The sequence below is a fragment of the Protopterus annectens genome, chromosome 14.part0 (genome assembly GCF_019279795.1).
Source record: "Protopterus annectens isolate FY-2018-M chromosome 14.part0, PAN1.0, whole genome shotgun sequence".
Lineage (NCBI taxonomy): Eukaryota > Metazoa > Chordata > Ceratodontiformes > Protopteridae > Protopterus > Protopterus annectens.
This window is the reverse complement of record NC_056748.1, coordinates 1,133,703,131-1,133,718,549: the sequence shown is the minus strand read 5'-3', so window position 1 is coordinate 1,133,718,549 and position 15,419 is coordinate 1,133,703,131. Positions and strand designations below refer to the sequence as shown.

The 15,419-nt window shown below is 40.9% G+C and overlaps 1 protein-coding gene across 1 annotated transcript in view; it reads left to right on the top strand.

Annotated features, from left to right (window-relative positions):
- Positions 1 to 15,056, top strand: part of RPP30 (ribonuclease P/MRP subunit p30) — a 347,672-nt gene extending 332,616 nt beyond the window's left edge. The window contains exon 11 of the mRNA XM_044056927.1: positions 14,743 to 15,056. Within this exon, the coding sequence (XP_043912862.1) occupies positions 14,743 to 14,855 (113 nt within the window). The 3' untranslated portion in view covers positions 14,856 to 15,056. The remainder of the gene's footprint in view (positions 1 to 14,742) is intronic.
- The last annotated feature ends 363 nt before the right edge of the window (positions 15,057 to 15,419 follow it).

The following is a 15,419-nucleotide window of genomic DNA, read 5'->3' as shown; positions in this document are numbered from 1 at the left end:
TAATACAAATCTTAGAGGGGCGGCATTGCAGTAAATACTGAGAATATACAGTAATTAAAGCAGTTAATACAAATCTTAGAGGGGCGGCATTGCAGTAAATACTGAGAACATACAGTAATTAAAGCAGTTAATACAAATCGTAGAGGGGCTGCATTGCAGTAAATACTGAGAATATACAGTAATTAAAGCAGTTAATACAAATCTTAGAGGGGCGGCATTGCAGTAAATACTGAGAACATACAGTAATTAAAGCAGTTAATACAAATCGTAGAGGGGCGGCATTGCAGTAAATACTGAGAATATACAGTAATTAAAGCAGTTAATACAAATCTTAGAGGGGCGGCATTGCAGTAAATACTGAGAACATACAGTAATTAAAGCAGTTAATACAAATCGTAGAGGGGCTGCATTGCAGTAAATACTGAGAATATACAGTAATTAAAGCAGTTAATACAAATCTTAGAGGGGCGGCATTGCAGTAACTACTGGGAACATACAGTAATTAAAGCAGTTAATACAGATCTCAGAGGGGCGGCATTGCAGTAACTACTGAGAACATACAGTAATTAAAGCAGTTAATACAGATCTCAGAGGGGCAGCATTGCAGTAAATACTGAGAACATACAGTAATTAAAGCAGTTAATACAGATCTCAGAGGGGCGGCATTGCAGTAAATACGAGAATATACAGTAATTAAAGCAGTTAATACAAATCTTACAGGGGCGGCATTGCAGTAAATACGAGAATATACAGTAATTAAAGCAGTTAATACAAATCTTAGAGGGGCGGCATTGCAGTAAATACGAGAATATACAGTAATTAAAGCAGTTAATACAAATCTTAGAGGGGCAGCATTGCAGTAAATACTGAGAACATACAGTAATTAAAGCAGTTAATACAGATCTCAGAGGGGCGGCATTGCAGTAAATACTGAGAACATACAGTAATTAAAGCAGTTAATACGGATCTCAGAGGGGCGGCATTGCAGTAAATACTGAGAACATACAGTAATTAAAGCAGTTAATACGGATCTCAGAGGGGCGGCATTGCAGTAAATACTGAGAATATACAGTAATTAAAGCAGTTAATACAGATCTCAGTGGGGCGGCATTGCAGTAAATACTGAGAATATACAGTAATTAAAGCAGTTAATACAGATCTCAGAGGGGCGGCATTGCAGTAAATACTGAGAACATACAGTAATTAAAGCAGTTAATACAGATCTCAGAGGGGCGGCATTGCAGTAAATACTGGGAACATACAGTAATTAAAGCAGTTAATACAGATCTTAGAGGGACGGCATTGCAGTAAATACTGGGAACATACAGTAATTAAAGCAGTTAATACAGTACAAGTAGATTATTTTCATGCAGATGCATGTCTAGGACTTAATGAAACAGTGAGTTTAAAACTTGTTAAGAAAAGATCTTTTGTATATAATGAGGCTATTGTATTATCAAAATAATTAGATCCTTTACATTAATTAGCTAATTTATTATGGATGTGTTTTGGTTAGACTATTTTATTTGTGATATTTGTGATGTATGCAAGGATGGAATATTTGATGTTCTTCGTGTAATACTGCTGCAGTCATCACACTTGGGGTTATCATACCGTCAGGCGGTCCCGCAGTCGGGCGAATCCCAAAGTCTTGGTCCGGCGTCGGTTGTCGTCGCTTCTTCCCTGACGTCAGTGCGACAGGGGTATAAAAGAGGCAGCCGATGCCATTTTCTTCAGTCTTTCTTGCCACGCGGTGCCCGAAGCAGAAGCAGTTCGCAAGTGCCGGTTGGCCAGCTCCTGAGATTTTCGAATTGAATTTCAGCCCAAAGTCTACTCTAAAGCTAAGTACCCCGTTGGGGAAACTTTTCTTGCCTCAGACCAATGTCAGACAAAGTTAATAATTGTATTTCTTGTGGGAAGCAAATACCTCATAAGGATTTTCATTCTTATTGTATTCCTTACCTAGACCCAGACCACAACGTCTCTGGTTGTTGGTTTTGTGCTAGGTTCAACAAACGTACAATCAAGCGTCGGGCAGATTTCGCCCGACATTATTTTGGCAGAAAATTTAATTATAGCATGTCGTCTGATCAACCGACATCAGCAATGATTAAAAAATGCAAGGATAAGGACAGGCAACCAAGGCCAAGATCAGATACCGAGGCCTCAGCAAGGCCTGCCGCCAGTTCTCCGGTTTTCAGTGAGGCGCCTACGCAGCCCCTGACTACCGCAGATTTAGAAATTCTGACGGCCTCCCAGACCGAATCAGCTGGGCCTCAGGAGCCGGTTCCATCTCACCCCTCGGACGCCAACCCTGACGGTGATCAGGAGATTTTGGACAGGCCTTCGGTTTCTGAAGGTGTCTTCAAACCGACAACTATCTCTTAAGTCTTATGCTAAACTTAAAGCCCCTTTAAAAGTTAGGAAACTGGGTCCACAGTCCCCCCCCCCCACAGGCCCCTATGCCTAAAAAACAGATGCTTAAGATTGCTGAGGATTTAATTACCCTTATCAGGGGTTCACAACCCCCTCCTGACAAAAGGCCTAGACTGGAGGAAGATTATCCTTCCTCTGACCAAGCATCCATTTCCTCAGCTAACTCTGAGGACCAGGATTATTCCTTCCCTCCTTATGAAGACTCAGATGCTGAAGAGTCCATTCCCACTGTCTCCCCCCCTGAAGACTACTCTTTCAGAGAAACTTTACACACCATGAGGGAACACTTCCACTGGGAAGGCCAAGATTACTCTGACTCTAAGAAAGACTCCATGAGTTTCTTCTTCTCCCACAACATAAACCCCTTGCAATTCCTCCAGTTTTAGACATTTTGGATTATGTTTACTCCGAATCTAGTCTAAGCCCAGATTCCTTACCTCCTGCACCAGCTAAACCAGACAGATACTACAGAGTTCCTGATTCTCATAAGTTTCTATATAAAAGCCCTGTTGCAAACCCCAAAACCATTTCCCAGGGTCCCAAAGGGCTTAAGGCCTCTACTGCTAAGAATCCACTACCTTCTGAAAGAGATTCCAGAGCATTAGAAAGATGGGGGAAGAAAGTGTATACTTCTGCCACTTTGGCCTTGAGGGCCTTAAACTGCCAATTCCACATGCTAAAATACCAGCAGTACTTGATTACACAGTTAAAGCAGAAAATGATCCCTCAGACAGATCAACCTGATTTCAAAGAGATGCAGGATTTGCTGCATGCAGCAGAACAGGTGGGAAAGCATACCTTACAGTGTGGTTTTGATTCATTGGAAGCCTCATGTAGAGCAGCTGTCACAGGATCTGTAATACGTAGACATGCTTGGCTAAAAGAGCAAGCCTTACCAGAACATGTCAAAGCAAAGTTATTGGATGCTCCATTGCAGAAAGATGTGTTTGGTGTCAAAGCAGTGGAAGTTTTAAAGAAAATGGAAGAAAAGGCAAAATCTATGCAGACAGTTAAAGATTTTTTTTACAGGTACAACCTCCCCGTTTCAGCAGAAACTGGCCATCAAAAAACTGGTCCTTTCCTGCATCAGAAAGACCCCAAAGGAGTATGTACAGACACCCAAGGGGCAGAGGCCAGCCACAGGGTTCTTTCAGGCCTAGATAATGGCATACAACAACTCAAAGAGGTGGAGACGAAAGATCTCAACCCTTCAGGAAACAAACACAATGACTTCCCTCTTCGCCTGCCAAGCAAAATTGCTCTGGCAGCACCTTTGGGAGGAAAACTGGCTCTATTTCCACAAAATTGGTGCATCATAACAAAGGATAAATGGGTTCTGGATATTATTACCCAAGGCTACAGATTTCATTTTCACACTTTACCACGGATGAGAGGCATGCCAAATCTGCCTCCAAACTAATGGGCAGAGGCACAAACGTAAATTTCAGCTCTCATGGATATGAAAGCAATTCAGAGGGCACCTACAAAGGAGCAAGGTCAAGGTTTTTACTCAAGACTATTTCTAGTACCAAGAAAGGACAAAGCCTGGAGACCCATTTTAGACCTCTCAATTCTAAACACTTACCTGGAGGTACCCAAATTCAAAATGCTCGCACTACAACAGCTTCTTCCCATGCTGGGCAAGGAGTCTTGGCTGGTAACATTGGACCTCAAAGAGGCATACCTGCATGTCCCTATCAGACAAGATTGCAGAAGATACCTCAGATTTTTGGCAGGTACAACGCACTATCAATTCTCTGCATTGCCCTTTGGCTTATCTACTGTGCCCAGAGTATTTACGAAATGCCTGGCATCAGTAATTGCATACTGCAGAAAACGAGGAATACAAATTTATCCATATCTGGACAACTGTCTGATCCAAGCAGACAGCAAGGCCATTCTATTACAGCATCTGGCATTTGTAACAAAGCTGGTAAGTTGCCTAGGGTACACAGTAAACATAAAGAAGTCAAGACTAATACCCTCACAAGACATAATATTCCTGGGTGCCAGCTTAAATACAACGGCCCAGATGGCTTATCTCACGCCAGACAAACAAAAACAACTGACTCGATACTTCAAAAATATGGCAACTTTTACCCAGCTCACTGCAAGGAAAATCCTGCAGGCATTGGGGTTCATGGCATCCTGCATTCAACTAATTCCACATGCAAAGCTGCATATGAGGAAATTACAATGGTACCTGAAAAGTGTATGGACTCAACACAGGCACAGCCTCGAAACAAGTATACCTCTCATTCCCTGCCTTCAAAAAGAGTTCCTATGGTGGGCTCAAGCATGTCAATTAAACAAGGGTCTTCCTTTTGTCTTACCTCCAGCAAACCAAACTATGACAACAGATTCTTCAGACTACGCCTGGGGAGCACACATGGCAGGACAGTGCATACAGGGCAAATGGTCCGCAAAACAAATGCATCTACACATCAACCAAAAGAAGATGCTAGCTGTGCAAAATGCACTGATAGCCTTCAAGGGCCTCTTGCATCCAGGACAACTACTAATAAGGACAGACAACACCACAGTTATGTGGTACATAAACAAACAGGGAGGAACACACTCCTACCCTTTATGCAGACAGGCAATGACCTTGTGGAACACAGCATTGACTTTCCAAGTACAACTGCAAGCACAATTCCTGCCAGGAAAGGAAAACATATTGGCAGATGAATTAAGCAGAAATTTGGCAGATCCTCACGAGTGGAGACTACACCTACAAGTATTTTCAATGATAACTCAGAATTGGGGACGCCCAGACATAGATCTATTTGCCTCCCCCAACAATTGCCAGCTACAGAAATTTTGCACAAGGACTTATCATTCCCTAGCCTGGAAAGTGGATGCCCTATCATTCAGTTGGACAGCATTGACAGTCTATGCCTTCCCACCACTACCTCTCTTGACCAAGGTATTACTGAAAGTCAGATCAGAGAGACCTCAAGTGATCCTCATTGCTCCGGACTGGCCACGTCAGCACTGGTACCCATTACTAAGGACCTTGACTCACAGCCCTCCATGGTTCTTACCTCAATTCCCACTTCTGTTGACTCAGCAAAACTCTCAGATCCTTCACAGTCAGCTCAGGACTTTAAATTTAGCTGCATGGAGAATACCTTGAATTATCAATCAACACTTCTCTCAAAGGACGTCCTGAATGTCATTTTGGAGGCCAGGAGGCCCAGCACCAGAAAAACTTACTCAGACAAATGGAAAAGATTTTGTGCATGGAACCAGGTTAAAGGCCAAAATCCTTGGATACCAAACATTCCTCAAATACTGCAATACTTAACTGAGATGCTACACAAAGGCCTTTCTTTCTCATCCATTAAGATCCATGCTTCAGCCATTTCAGCTCAATATAATACGGATCCTCCCATATTCTCACACCCTTTACTAAGGCAGTTTCTCAGAGGGGCTAAGAATATAAGACCCCCCCCCCCGAAAACCCCCAACGCCAGCTTGGGACCTCAACTTTGTTTTAGAAAAATTAACACTGCCTCCTTTCGAACCAGCCTTCTCAGCAGAACTACAATACTTGTCATGGAAAACTGCTCTGTTGCTGGCTATCACCTCAGCATGCAGGGTCTCAGAACTACAGGCACTTATGGCAGTGGAACCTTTCATCATTTTCCATCAGGACAGAGTCTCTTTACGAACTAACCCTACCTTTATGCCAAAGGTAGTATCCAGTGTGGCTTTGAATCAGACCATTCATTTACCCACCTTTTATCCAAACCCCCACAATAAAGGAGAAAGACTCCTTCACTCTTTGGACATTCACAGACAGCTACGTTACTATTTGGATAAGACAAAGGCCTTCAGAAAAACTGACCAACTCTTTGTATCCTATGCTGCAGGTTCACAAGGAAAGGCTATTTCAAAATGGACCATCTCCAAATGGATAGCACATTGTACCCGTTTTTGCTACTCGCACCATGGGAAAGCAGTGCCTGTTAATATTAGGCCCATTCTACCAGGGCTACAGCAATCTCAGCAGCCTTTCAAAGGGGGGTTCCAACCAAGCACATTCTGGAGGCAGCTACTTGGAGCTCAGTGCACACCTTTACCAGGCACTATCACCTTCCATTATACTCAAAAACCAGAGCTGGTTTTGCCACTGCAGTTCTGCAGGGCATCCTAGCTTCACCTAACCCAGTTTAGTACCAGCCACCCATCCATAGCTTTGGGATTCAACCCAAGTGTGATGACTGCAGCAGTATTACATGATGAACATAGTACAGTTTTGTACCTACCACAAATGTAGATGTTCGAGTGTATATACTGTTGCAGTCCAGGTTACCCTCCCACCATCCCCTCTACATACCAGGGTGTTAGTTATAACTCCATGTACATCAATCTAATGGATGCATGCCTATATGGTGTATTTGCTAACAGCTAGTACTATTGTTTATCTACCAAGGTATTTTGCATAGTTATTTGTTTTGCTTTCCTAGTTGGGGGCACCTGACATCTGGGGCAAGAAAAACTGAAGAAAATGGCGTCGGCTGCCTCTTTTATACCCCTGTCGCACTGACATCAGGGAAGAAGTGACAACAACCGACGCCGGACCAAGACTTTGGGATTCGGCCAACTGCAGGACCGCCTGGCGGCAGGATAACCCCAAGTGTGATGACTGCAGCAGTATATACACTCAAACATAACATCTACATTTATGGTAGGTACAAAACTGTACTTTATTGTTGAAAGCACTGAGGAAGTTTTATCTCCAAAGCTTTGCTATATTAAACTGACTTTATATCATTTAAAAACAGTTTGTTTTTTTGAGTTCCTTTTTGTTTAGAATTTGAAATTGTCTCAGAATTTTCCACAATATAAGATAGATCCAAAATCCATGGTGCAGATAAGATTGAGCCAGAATCCATGGTACAGATAAGGTAGATCCAGAATCCATGGTGCAGATAAGGTAGATCCAGAATCCATGGTGCAGATAAGACAGATCCAGAATCCACAGTACAGATAAGATAGATCCAGAATACATGGCGCAGATAAAGTAGATCCAGAATCCATGGTGCAGATAAGGTAGATCCAGAAGCCACGGTGCAGGTAAAGTAGATCCAGAAGCCACAGTGCAGGTAAGGTAGATCCAGAAGCCACGGTGCAGATAAGGTAGATCCAGAAGCCATGTTGCAGATGAGGTGGATCCAGAAGCCACGGTGCAGCTAAGGTAGATCCAGAAGCCATGTTGCAGATGAGGTGGATCCAGAAGCCACGGTGCAGCTAAGGTGGATCCAGAAGCCACGGTGCAGATAAGGTGGATCCAGAAGCCACGGTGAAGATAAGATGGATCCAGAAGCCACGGTGCAGGTAAGATGGATCCAGAATCCATGGTGCAGGTAAGATGGATCCAGAATCCATGGTGCAAGTAAGATAGATCCAGAATCCATGGTGCAGATAGGATAGATCCAGAATCCATGGTGCAGATAAGATAGATCCAGAATCCACGGTGCAGATAAGATAGATCCAGAATCCACGGTGCAGATAAGATAGATCCAGAATCCACGGTGCAGATAAGATAGATCCAGAATCCATGGTGCAGATAAGATAGATCCAGAATCAATGGTGCAGATAAGGTAGTTCCAGAATCCACAGTGCAGATAAGGTAGATCCAGAATCCACGGTGCAGATAAGATAGATCCAGAATCCACGGTGCAGATAAGGCTAACTTTTCTTGATTGCCATTTTCTTTTAAATCCTTGGATTTCTGAATCTCTTGCTTCCTTTTCTACCTCGGTGTAATACGTATAACAAAAAGAAAAGACCTTCCTGCATGGTTCTTAAGTTGAAGCACATTTCTCCAGAGGAGCCTTCTTACCTGCATTCTTGCTTCTGACCCTTCATATGTCATCTTTATCAAACCTGTTATTCGGTCAGGGGATGCAGCTACAACCAGTGCCTTACTGCTGAAAATCCCAGCTGGCCCTGTCACATGATTTCACTGCATCAAGAATTGCCAGCAGTGGTGCTGGTTTCTTACACTCCTTCCTTTCAGTCATCATTGTTCAATTAATGCTATCAAATGATTTCTACCCCTCGGCAAAACCACGTTTATTCATATGTCAGTTCTGGTAACATCATTGCAATGTTAGCTTCTATAGGTATAAACACTTTATGATAGTGTTTTAAAATCAAAATAGGTCTATATACATCAACATCTGTATTTCATCTTGTCCGATCTTAGATTTATTTATTTTTTTAGCTTCTTGTTCTATTCCCTGTTCTGGGATGGCTAATTTTGCTTCTCCTTTCATTGTTTCTCAGTGTTGTTGCTCTTCACTCTGTGCCTGTACCATTGCTTGGTCCCAGCCAAACAAATGAAAGACACCAGTAATGTTACTTGAGAATATCTGAACTACGTGTTAAAAGTGAAGTATGTTCACTTCTGCTGTTGCAGAAGAATATAGGGGTGATGCTCCTGTATACTGTGTCCACATCATGCATGAGTATTGTATTCAGAAATTGTAAAACCATACTTCTCTTTTATTTTCCAGTCAGTATTATTTAGTGGAAAAAAAAACTTTAAACTATTTTGTTCTGTGGTGGATGTTTTTTTACTGTTGAGGACTTGCATAAGTACTTAAATTTTGCACTTTAAAAGTCAGTAAAAAGCACTTCACTTTTTTCAACTTACTGTTTTACTGACTGTTATTTGCTGCAATAGTTCTAGTTCCATTAGCAAGATACTATATGATAATTCTTCAGTGGATCCTGGTGACTCAGTGGTCAGTACAGCACCAGTCTTTGTCCACCCAGATCAAGAATAACTCAGGCATGCAAAAATGACCTCTTGTGGTGGATTCATTCAGATCAAATTTTACAAGGCTGCCCCTTCATCTTTCCTCAGCCCAAGGCTGTAGTGACCACGAGTGCTTTGTAAATTAGGTGGTGGAGGGACACTTCTTGGGAAAGATCATCTAAGGCACCTGGTCCCCTGAAGAGGCCAACACGCATATCAATGTCTTGGAAATGAGAGATGTCATCCTAGTGTTGCAGGCCTTTCAAGCCTCCCTTCCTTCCAGGACTATTAAAGTTCAGACAGACAATATGTCAGTTGTCTGGTACATCAACAAAAAAGGAGGTACCAGATCTTACTCCTTGTGTCGAGAAGCTCTGAAAGTGTGGCAGTGGATGTTCTCATCCAGTCGATTTCTGATAGCAACTTGCATTCTGGGAAAACCCAACGTGATAGCAGATAAGTTGCGCAGGTCCATTTTATTGCCTTACGAGTGATCTCTCAACATGAGAGTTGCGGAAAAGATATTCTGTCAGAGGCGCCAACCTTGCTGCGATCTCTTTGCATCTCCCCTCAACAAGAAGTACAGCATGTTCTTTGCCCTGATCCCCCCACTGGGGGAATCACTAAGGGATGATCTTCTCCCCGTTTGCCCCCCCCCCCCGGTCTCCTTTATGCTTTCCTTCCACCTCCTCTAATCTCCAAGTTTCTCCAGAAAGCATCTTGATTGAAGAGTAGAGTCATCCTTATTGGCCTCGCCTGATTTGGTTCCAATTTCTGTGGCCTCATCAAGTTCGTCCGCCATGGATTTAGATCCAATTCCAGACCTCCTATCTCATCTGACAAATATGTTTCACTCAGACATTTTAGGCCTAAAGTTGACTGCATAGTTTCTCCACTTCCTTTGTTACCTGGACAACCTAGGCTGTCCTCCCCTGTCCATCATGTTCATTTGTCTTCCTGTAAACCTTGCACTAAAAAAATTTACAGAAGTAAGTGGTGAAGATTTTGGGGGGCGCACAACAGAGAGATATTGACCCTTTATCCGTACCAATATCTAAAGTTCCTGAGTTTTGTCTAAGATTTTTAATGAAGGGGCTAGATCCTTGACTATTAAAGTACAACTACCTGCCATTCCTAATTTTCACATAGGAGTAACAATTCACCGTAGCTTCTTCAAAACTTTTCAAGGCATTTATAAGGGGAACCTTTCTTACACCTCCTTTTAAAGTTCCTTGGGATTTGAATTTAGTTTTACAAGCTTCAACTCAGTCTCCATTTGAACTGTCAATGAAGTGTGAACTAAATTTTTTAAGCTGGAAAACTATTTTTAGTAGCCGTAACCTCTGCTAGAAGAGTCCTAGAACTTCAAGCATCATCTTCTAAGCCCCCTTATTTGATTTTTCATAAAGATAGGTTATTGTTACCAACCAATCCATCCTTCCTTCCTAAGATGGTGTCAGAATCAAACATCAGTTTGTTAATCTTCCAGTTTTCTTTCCAAATTTCACAAAGAAAGGAGACTACATATTACACTTGTTAAATGTTCACAGACAGTTATGCTTCTGTTTACATAGAATGGAGAAGTTAAGAAAATGAGATCAGTCATGTGTCTCCTTTGAGGAATCAACATTGTGCAAACCATTTTACCAAAGTAACTTTAGCCACATGGCCAACTGATTGCATTTCCTTTGTCTACAGCAAATTGGGGTTGCCAAGGTCCAAGGCAACTTGATCAGTATTTTTATCCAGCTCTTCCATGGAGAATATTGTTGCTGCTGTAGCTTGGGATAATCCTCATACCTTTATTACTCATTACAAATTGGATTTGGTCTCTAGGGGAAGAGCAGCCTTAAGCTCAACAGTGCTCAAGAATATCCATCCTTAGAGGCCTCCCGGGATTCAGGGAGCTGGGGACTGTCTCTCACTTGTTGGGGAATGAATGAAAATTGACAACTTCATATCAAGAAGTTGTGTACTCACCATTACTTTCCATCTGTGTTGTCCATTTTCATTCTTTCTCTGTTCTCTCCAGCCCCTTGCCATTTTGGTTGTTAGTTTTTGAAGAAGGAGAAGATGTAAAGGGAAACAGTGTTTGTGACTTTGAGATCCAGATATTGGGTTCTCATACAATAATTTTTCCTTGGTTCCTAATGAGCAAAAAGGCCAGCAAACAAGATCTTGAGGTATGGTAGGGGCCTAGGCCATTATGGGAAGTGAGGAGCTTGAGAGTTTTCAGTATCCACGAGCTATAAAAGCATCCTAGTCTGATCAGAGGGCCAGATCTGAACTCACTTGTTGAGGCAGAATGAAAATGGACAACAAAGGTGGAACGTTATGGTGAGTACTTAACTTCTTTTTATGCCAGACATCAACATCCTCCTCGTTTCTTATTTGCTTCCATTTCCACCCCTTTTTTCTCCATCTCTTCCTTCCAGCACAAACTCTGCTAAAAATACTGTGTCTAGTAAAGAAACTCGGCCTTTTGCCATCATTTTCTGAATTATTAGCCCACTTATAAATTTTCTGTAGTGGCATTGATTGTTGGCTGTCTGCAATGGTTGACATACGGTTGACTTAGTATAAACCTATGAACCTGTCAGAGAATTGTGAACTAAGACAATATGCATTATATATACCCAGTCAGTATTAATTAGAAATAGTATTTATTGTAAAGAGTATTTGAGTGAGGTGTGCATAAGTGTGAGATGGTTGAAGATAAGATAAAAAAGTGATACAAAAAGAGTAGCTAATTTCTGGCAACTTGTTCCCAGTCTCCATTGCAAGCTGCCCTTTTTTCTAACTTCAGTCAGCATAGTCCACACAAAACACTACTGGTCAGCTCAACTCCTCATTTGTCCTCTTTGTCTTCATGGGGCACGGGAAGATTTGGGGACATGGATGCCTTGATGCTCTGCTGTAACCACTATCCATATGTAGATGTTTGCAGATCCTGCCGTCCAACCTACGTACCTAAGTCACCCTTCCTCACTTAGGTTCCTATATACATGTATACTTATGGGAATATATATTCTCTTATCCCACCCCTGTCTGCACATGGCCAGTCACAAACTGGAAAGCCCACGCCCAGAAACAATATATTTCAGTAATGCTTGTACTCAGTTTGTGAGTGGTCATACTCATTGTGTTAAACCTTGTAGGAGCACTCATGCCTTTCAGATTTTATAAACCCTTAAGGAAGAACTACACAACATAATAACACAGATAATCTGTTCAAGTACTAGCTGGGGCAGAGTTTCATAACTATGGGAAAAACTCTTCAAATGGGAAAGGCACACATTTAATTAAACATGTTAAGGACTTTCATCAACAGTTCATGTGAGACTTCATCATAACAAAGATGTGATAGCACCCTTGACTATAAGTTGCATTATCAAATGATATGATTAACTTAAAGTGCTGTGATTTTTTTACTCAGAAATTGCTAATGCAGTAGAATAAGTAAATAGAAGCAGGTAGTAAAGTGTTTACATGCAGAAGAGGAGACAGAACAGCAAAACTGATTTAGTTAATTATTTTTTCTTGAGGTACAGACCTTTTGTGTTGCATGCTTTTTAACCTTGGAGCTCTGCTAATGACAGACAAGAAGATTTTTATCAATGTCATTTTAGGGAAGGTGTGTTTAAATTTAATGTTGAAATTTCCTGTTGTGCAATATATGTGATGTCCTTGTCCCACTGTGCTCATTCTTTATTAGAGCTGTCATTGAATACAGCCCCCCTTTTTTGGAATATACCTATCTAGTCACCTTGTACTACTAGAAAAACAATCTGCGATGTCCAAGTTAAAAGATTTCCATTTTAACTCAATCTACAACCACAGAAAAACATGTGCTGTTATTTTGTTGAATTTTATTGTGTATGCTTAAACATATTTATTCCATTTTTACCATAAGTTGACTAAAACAGTGATTCCTTTCCTACCATAACACAGAAGTACTAAGACAGCTTTGTATGAGCATGGTTGATTCAATGATTTTGTTACATGTATTCAGTGTTTACCTTTGTAGCAATATGTACAGTTTAGAATGCTGGGTTGAAGGTGTATACTTAAGCTTATTTGTTTGTGATAAGCTGTATGTTCCAGTTATATTTTTCTTATTGTAATGTTGGGTACTTACGTATTATCGCAACCAGATTTTCACGCTAATGCTGGTTGTTTCTGTTTTCCTTTAAAAAACGAAATTAACAGTATTAAAACTAAAAGTCTTTTCTATAATATTTGTAATTTGTAGTACTATTTAACCTTGAAAACGCTGAGAAAATAACATTGTAAAATAGCTTGTCCCTTTTTCCGAGATTAACTCATGTTAGTAATGCTGTGTGATGCGCATTCCTCAGGAAAATAACTGCTTTGAAGGGCTACTAAGTGCAATCGCTGATAACCCCCCCCACACACACACACACACACACATACCAACAGAAAAACAACGAATGAGCCACGCATAGCTTTCCAGCTGTAAAACATAAAGAAATCCCTGCAATACATCCGGAGTTTGTCCCAATATGCCACCATCACAGCACCAAAACGTACCCACCAAAACAAAACAAACCACACCTGGTAACTTCTGTCATCATGGCAGTGCCATGAAAAACTACCCCGGATTACCTGTCAACATCATGCCCCCCATCACTCTTGCAAGCCCTTAATTCCTGCAGGTTTCTGTTACGCAGGTTAACCTACAAAACTACAGCTGAAAAATAAGTGAGGTATCTCTGAAAAGCACCTAACATATGCACGATAACTGCCAAAGTCCTTTCCGGCCAAATACACGTGCAAACTCAACCACTCCAAGGTAAAGGGGAAAACTATTTTTAAACCTTACTTTTTCAGCTGTCTAACCGATAAACCTTCCTAAAAACACAAAACATTAAAGAAAACATGTTTCTGAGCTTTTTAATACTTTCTTGGTGCTACTTGACACAACGAGAAGCAACCAGTATTACCGCGAATATCTGGTTGCGATAATACGCAAGTGCCTAATGTTGTTATCCATTTTAATGAATTCAGGTTTGTGAATATCGTTGCTTAATTTGTGTTGGTACGTTATAAAAAATGTCAAACTGTAATCTTGTAAGCTTTATCCATTGTGCTTCCGTTTTGTGGCCCAGGTTATGCATCTGAAAAGGGTTTTTTGACCAGTGCCCCTGCAAGTAACATGTAAATAAAGAAACTGTCTAACTGATCTGTAATAAGTTACTTAGCAGATTTGTGGTGTTCTGTCAAACTTTCGTTAAGAAGACATTTATTAATTTTAATCTTCCTTCAAATTTGTCACGATAACAGGACTCTCAAATATACTACGAAATGCATTAATGTTGGCAACAGTGGCATTCATGTTGAAATAACTCTGGCTAAAGTTGTGAAGCTGATTTTGTAGCAGTTGTCTTGCAGCCCTGCTGCTGACAATGTTTTTAACTTCAGCATGCATTTTTTACTAAATTCTGCACTACGATTTTGTTATAAGAAATTGTATTACTGATTTACTTTTTACTGACTTTCATATTTGTGCATAGCAACAAGAAAGACTGCTTTTGGTGTTATCCACACTATGCCAAGAGATGAACAAGAAGACAAAAGGGAGGCGACTGCTCCTGCCTCGAAAAGATCTAGGACTGAAGCAGTGTGAGAATAAAAGAAAATGTAGCAGTCTTTACTTTAACACCTGGTTATATATTTAAATTGTAATATAGTATTGAGTAAGAACAAAATGTATATAGTTTCTTGTAAAATATGCATTTTTTAAATCTTGCATACACTGTTAGTCTATCATTACAATGATTTTCTTATTTTGCAAAAATAAAACCGATTCAAATGGGAAAAAGTTAAATTGATTTCTACTTGTGTTACCGTGCTATCTTAAATAAGAAAATGTTACTAGCATTGGGGTACACTGAAAGGAGGGATGCAATGTTTTGAAAACAAATGCAGCAATAGAACCTCTGAAATTAAATGTATAGGAATGTTGGTATCCCCGGTTAGTGTTATTTTCACAGTATTCTGTCCTTTCTAAACCTACAGTGAAAGGCTTTTTCTGCACACCTTTCAAATGTCTACCTTATTTTTGCTCAATGTGACTCTCTCTCCTCATTGTCAGTTTGTGCTCAGACGTTAATGAAGGCTAACAGTCTTTGTGCCTTTTATTGCCTGTTGGCCTGTACTTTGTGATAGAATGTCAGACTTGGATCATAGG